At 48.5% G+C, this 6502-nt stretch overlaps 1 protein-coding gene across 1 annotated transcript; it reads right to left on the bottom strand.

The window, feature by feature from the left end:
- Positions 1–354: 354 nt before the first annotated feature.
- Positions 355–4762, bottom strand: foxn2b (forkhead box N2b). The gene is made up of 6 exons (XM_083688095.1): positions 4645–4762; positions 2737–3323; positions 2510–2637; positions 2343–2395; positions 1984–2046; positions 355–1506 (listed from the first exon to the last, which is right to left on the bottom strand). Exons 1-6 carry the CDS (start codon positions 4652–4654, stop codon positions 1196–1198), a joined length of 1152 nt encoding a protein of 383 aa, XP_083544221.1. The 5' UTR covers positions 4655–4762; the 3' UTR covers positions 355–1195.
- Positions 4763–6502: the final 1740 nt, after the last annotated feature.

Raw genomic sequence — 6502 nt, 5'->3', positions numbered from 1 at the left:
CACCCAGTCTTTTCAAGGACAGACAGACCCTCCCATCGCAACCACCCAGTGTGTGTGTAGGGAGGTTACACAGCTGCATTCAAAATAGCTGGCTGTTATGCCGGACACACACCAAAGCTGCCATCTCAAGGCTGCAGGTGGGAGAGACGACCTGAGTCCACCTCATTGATTATTTTTTTCTCTCTCTCTCTCTCTCATAATCATTCAATCATTCTCATCAGGAAGGCTGATCCATATAGCTTCCATCCAACCTCAACATCTGGCAGAAAGAGGAAAAGGAAAGAGGAAAGAGAAATAACACACTCTAAATAAAAGAAACCACCACACTATAAAATAACATTATTTGATCCTGCATTTACTCGATATGATGCAATTGCATATCTTTGGCAAAATATATAAAGGTGTAATCATGAACAAAGGTTAGCTTATAAACCCAAAAGGTACTGACAGGGATTGGCAGTTTACAGTTAATACAACATTTCTTGACAATGATAATAACGATAACACTTTCGCAGGCAACGTAACTCATGGCAGTAGTCCACTCGATTCGTACGCCGGGTAGGCCTTAACATGGGGGAGGGGGGGGGGGAGTTTCTTGACGTATTCAAGGGCAAAACTGAGAGCAGGCAGCACCATGTGCAAAAATCGTTTCCCTAACCAATTGCACAATTGAACAGTTAAGGACTCTCTCTTTGCTTCTGATATTAGGGTTGCTATAGTGCACAGTAACCAGTGATTCTGTCTGAAGTTTCTCCCTCGATGTTTATCTTCACCCAGTGCGTTACGTAATTCTTTTGTTTACGACTCCTCCCCCCACAGCTGGGTACGCCATTAGTTCTGAGCGGGTGACCCGGCGTAAGCCGCGGGGGCAACCTCCGCCCGTACGAGTGAAAACCCCGCCCAATTGGGGCGAGAACAACGTACATATCGAGTGGGCCCAGTGATTCTTAGGTATCAGTGGGTAAAACAGGTACAATTGAACTACAACTCCCAGAGCCGTAATCCTTGAGGACTACGTTATTACTACATTATTGCATATCCAGGTGTCTCAAAAGTCTGGAGTGTGTGTCTGTGGGTCTACAGGGCAGGCAGGTAGCCTAGGTTGGCAGCTCCTCTAGCATGGCTTCAGTCTTCTAGCATTGGCAGTATTGCTGTAGGGAGGTCATGACCATGCAACAGTCCCCAGAGGAGGGAGCTATTTCCTACTCAATTTCCTTTTCCTTGTTTTGCGATTCGGGGCGTGTCCTATGTGTGGGCGGAGTCCGGCCAGGTGCAGCAGTGAACCGGCCGCCTCCTTCAGCTCGAGATCGTCAGGCTCCTCCCACGACGGCCCCTTGCCACAACGCCTTCCCCTTGAGTTCCCGCAGCGCCGGGGCGAGGGGGCGGAGCTGCAGTCACCCGGGAGATGAGGGGAAGGCGTAGCACTGCTGTAGTTGTGGTCCTGCTTCGGGTCCCGACTCACAAACACAACACCCCTCTGAGAGAGATCAATGGGACCCTCCTCATCTGAGAGAGAGAGAGAGAGAGAGAGAGAGAGACAGAGAGAGAGACAGAGAGAGAGAGAGACAGAGAGAGAGAGAGACAGAGAGAGAGACAGAGAGAGAGAGAGAGAAAGAACAACACACACAAACTGAATTTTTAATGAATTGTTCTTTGTTGTTATTTGCTATCCCGGTCATTACAGTAATGTATTGTTATTATGTTGAATGTATCATCATTTATGTGCTTGTCATCACTTATTTAATGAGTGCTTTGGCAAGGTAAGAAAGCGCCTTGCCGTGCCAATAAAGCTCATTGAATTCAATTGAAATAGAGAGCACACTCACAACACTTAGAGCACATTAGTTTGACTTATTCACTAACAGGGTTGACTATACTCTGTTAATGTTGAAGAGACAGAGAGAGAGAGAGAGAGAGAGTGATTGGGTGCAGAATGGAATTAAGCGTTATGGTACAATGGAGTAAATAGCGGTTGTTCCTTACAGGGCTGAGGTGCAGAGGCTGACTTCAACAGCATCATGGCCGCCGCAGCATCAAAGTCAGAGTCTGCAACGGAAGAGGCCGTCATTAGCATCAGCTACAACACTCATGAGGGACATACAGATGGATACACGTATATATAGTATACACTTATATATAGTATACACTTATATACATTACATATGGTAGCATTTCCATCCAATTATTTCACAGCTACGCGTGGCCAAACAAACTGGCCCCGTGCGTGAACTTTGTTGCTTGTGCTTATTACTTCAGAAGGTATTCATACTTTCGGAGTGATGTGACTTATGAGAAGCACATCAACACACAATCCTCTAGGGTTTGAATGATCAACCACTCACCTCTGAGTGAACAGGTCTGCTGGAGGAGATGACGGGGAGGAGAGGAGGAGGCACTGGAGAGAGAGAGGGGGGGGGGGGGGGTTAGAGCAGAGCACAGGGGAACAATACAGTAGCTAAGGCTGAATGAGGTGTGTGTGTGTGTGTGTGTGTGTGTGTGTGTGTGTTACCTGGGTGGTGAAGCGGGGGGTGTGCAGAGGGCGTGTGTGGAATGGGCGTTGTGATGTTTCCTCAGGGCTTGCATCAAAGAAGGCCGGAACTCTGGATCCACACTCCACAGAAAGCCATTTCCATTGGCCTAGAGGAGACGATGAGAGATTGAGATTAAGTGTCTGTGTGTGTGTGTGTGTGTGTGTCTGTGTCTGTGTGTGACTGTGTTTTACCACAAGCGTTTTACCTTGCCCAGCTTGCGGAAGCACTTGTTGAAAGACAGGGTGTGGCGCACTGTGTTTTTCCAGGCAGGGGGGACGTTGCTGAAGTAGGGGAAGTGCTGTAGGATCCAGCCGTAGATGTCCTTGACTGGCAGGAGCTTGGTGGGGGCAGACTCTATGGCCATGTAGATCAGCAGGGAGAGGGACAGGGGGGGTTTGGCTCTCTGATGATACTTCTCTGTCTCTGCGGCCCTCTCTCCCCTCTCTGTCTCCCCACACCCCACCAGGGAACACACAGAAGAGGAGGAGGAGGAAGAGGAGGAGGAGGAGGAGGAGGATTGGCTGATTTCCATTAAGGGTGTGTTTAAGGGTGGGGGGATAGCGATGTTCTGTAGAAGGTTCTCATGGAGCCAGTTCAGATTAGTCAGCTCCTCGTCCTCGGCCCCTCCCCCTAACCCGTCTTGGCCTGTCCGGTCCAGGCAGGTTGCCAATGGGCTCGCGGCTCTCTGGGTTTCAGGAAGTGTCCCCGCCCCCCAGGCTGTGTGCGATCCCGAAGGTTCCGCTTCCTTATCGGGAGACATTCCGATGGCCGGCCCAGTAGAACCGGGGAGGTCTGCAGAGGAGAGAGGGTTGGAAAGAGGAGGCAGAGGAAAGAAGGAAGAGATGGGGGGAGTGGTGGGGTGATGAAAAGAGGTCGGGAGGGAGGGAGGCGGGAGTGATACGTCGAGCGTTGAAGAGAGGAAGCAAGGAGGAGAGAGAACGTTTGAAGTGATACGTTTCTTTCGTTAAACAACCTAAACCACATTGCAGTGTTCAGATGTTGCGTTCAGAAACTGGAGGGAATGCCCTCTTTTTATGTGAGCTTGCCTTCAATCTGACTGACAGTGTCATGGGGTCAAAGTTGAGGAGGGGAGGAAAAGTGAGGGACAGGGCAACAGTCAGAACAGTCATAAACAACATTAACGGCATCATGCAAAGACAGCATCATGCGTGACAGTGCGAGTTATCGCTCTCTGTGTGTATGTGTGTGTGTGTGTGTGTGTGTCTGTGTGTGAGAGAGAGACAACACTAACAGCATCATGTGTGACAGTGCAGTGCTGTGTGTGTGTGTGTGTGTGTGTGTGTGTGTGTGTGTGTGTGTGTGACAACACTAACAGCATCATGTGTGACAGTGCGAGTGATGTGTGTGTGTGTGTGTGTGAGTGATAGAGAGAACGAGAATGAGAGGGTCATGTGATGGCGTGAGAGAGGACTGTCCTAAAGGTCTCCTCCTCACGCTTGCTCAGCTTAAATTGTGACCACGTGTCAATGTCACTCATGGACATAATCTACGAGCAATTCTCGTGTATTTAATGGATGTCCGCTAAAAAAATATAAAGGGTAGAGTAGACTCGCTCTAGCCGAACATAGACTATTATTACAGGAGCCGAGCAAAGCTATCCAATAAAGCTTCAGCGACAGTAAAACAACAAACAGGGAGAGAAAAAAAACCTCTACTCAGAATACCCCTCCCTCCCTTAGAGTCGACGTGTTACATGGTTGCCCTAGATTTGCCACTCGCAACAAAATGGATGTTTCTCACCTTCAGAAGTAACCTTAGGATAACAAAACAGTCCTGGCTACTTTGTGACTTTTACCAGTTCTACTTATCAACGTCGTTCGTTCTTTGTGTGTGTGTGTGTGTGTGTGTGTGGAAAGGCAATCATAAAAACGGAATACGTCGCCACGTATTGCGCAAGAGAACGTTGATCGCTCCTTCCGTTTGAAACAGGCATAAGTTTGATTCGACTCGCGGAACAAAACAAAAAAAATACCAACGGCAATGCAATACGCATGTCCACCGAGCAGTCCCTCGTTACAATGTCCATATAACATATCTCCGTGTCCTATCCTGATCACAGACAAAGCGTGAGGTTTCGCCGTTCGTTACTTACATTCGTGCATTTCGGTCTCTGTCTCGATGCGGGGTCGTCCTCACGAAAAGCACCGGAGCACCGTGTTGTAAGTCGTTCGGTGTCAGTGACCGACACATTTACTTCCCGTTACGGCGAGTACATGACGCTACCTCGGCCCCCTTGCCGTTGTCATGGCAACGTGCCCCCCTTTTAGCCAATCGGAGCCGCTTTTTCCTCTTTGGTAATCTGTCTGTCACCACCTTTGTCGCAGCGCACTGAGGTCCTGTTCCAATGTCTCTATTGTGCGTCCTTCCTTTCTTCCTCACCCATCATACGTGACATCGTCGCTCAAAGATATTAAAAGTCCTTGCCAATTTGGTTCAGTGGTTGTCTTCAAGGGAGTAAATAAAGATGTGTATTTCACATAGGGTATATATCTTGTCCTGCCTGTTTTGTGTGTGTTTACAGATATAACACTGAGTGTCAAGACGGAACACTGGGCTTCCAGACAGAACACTGGGTCTCCAGACAGAACATTGGGCTTCCAGACAGAACACTGGGCTTCCGGACTGAACACTGGACCTCCAGACGGAACACTGGACTTCAAGACAGAACACTGGGCCTCCAGACTGAACACTAGGCCTCAAGACAGAACACTGGGCCTCCAGACAGAACATTGGGTCTCCAGACGGAACACTGGGTCTCAAGACAGAACACTGGGCCTCCAGACTGAACACTAGGCCTCAAGACAGAACACTGGGCCTCCAGATAGAACATTGGGTCTCCAGACGGAACACTGGGTCTCAAGACAGAACACTGGGCCTCTAGACGGATCACTGGGCCTCCAGACGGAACACAGGCCACCAGAAAGAACAATGGGCTTCCAGACGGAACTGGCCCTCCAGACAGAATACTGGGTTTGCAGTTTTCAGATGAATTGTGGGCTGTCTGTGACAGTTTAACTATCATAGTGACCTGTGACTGTCACAAGAGACCAACCTCTCTCCTCAGCTGTTGCCCCCCGGGTTATCTTCGACCATATGGCAGTGAGCAGCCAGCTGCAGTGTGTGTGTGTGTGTGTGTGTGTGTGTGTGTGTGTGTGTGTGTGTGTGTGTGAGTGTGAGTGTGCATGCCTCTCTAGGGGTCCAGTACATTGCTTTTCAGTAATCAGTAATGTAGTATCTACAGTAGTACTGTTTGTGTCTCTCCTCTATTATTAATACACATACACCAGTACTGTACATTTTTGATGTACATCATTTTGATGTAAAATGGCATGCAAGTTACTCCTCTGTTCTGCCAAAGTGCAGCAGGATGTTCAGGAGGACTGTGGTGGTAGCCAATGACCAAATCCTGTGAAACAATGCCATCTGGTGGTGGAGGTATTTCATAAACATGTTGCAAACAGGCATTATATTCCAAACAGTGGGGGATCCACTGAAGGGGCCTTCGGGGTGACACTTTTTGAGCAAAATAGGCTACTGTACAAACAGTTTCCTTAAGATGAACATAGTACAGTTTTACAGAGACAAATGGGTCATTCTTGCACTTCATCGGTCCAAGTGGATACCTCTCAACCCTAGTAGGAAAGGGCCCCGCAGAACTGTGTAGAGGGTACACTGACTGTAGGCTATTTATGCAGAATACATGGCTGTGTTTCAATCCAGAAAGTTGTCCCATCTCCCCATGTTCATTTTCCTTCACAGATCTGATAGTCCTGGTAAGTGCAAGAAAGACAACAAAAACTAGGTGGAGTTATAGTTTTCACAAGCCCAGTCCTATCATATCTGTGATGGTGAGTGAACAACTCACTGTTCACCTCACCTTCACAGGTACCTGGATTCAATTAGGTCAGTTAGGCCAGACAGTACCCATAAACTGTACCAAGTGGAGACCT

The sequence above is a fragment of the Argentina silus genome (genome assembly GCF_951799395.1).
Source record: "Argentina silus genome assembly, chromosome: 16".
Lineage (NCBI taxonomy): Eukaryota > Metazoa > Chordata > Actinopteri > Argentiniformes > Argentinidae > Argentina > Argentina silus.
The sequence above is the reverse complement of the archived record's forward strand: the minus strand, read 5'-3'. Positions and strand labels throughout refer to the sequence as shown.

Bases quoted from the DNA above. Each gene is read 5' to 3' on its own strand.
- foxn2b (XM_083688095.1), bottom strand. The intron at 2,638-2,736 runs GTAAAACGCTTG...CGTCTCCTCTAG, and splicing joins GCTTCCGCAAGCTGGGCAAG to GCCAATGGAAATGGCTTTCT. The intron at 1,507-1,983 runs GTAAGGAACAAC...TCTCTCTCTCAG, and splicing joins AGCCTCTGCACCTCAGCCCT to ATGAGGAGGGTCCCATTGAT.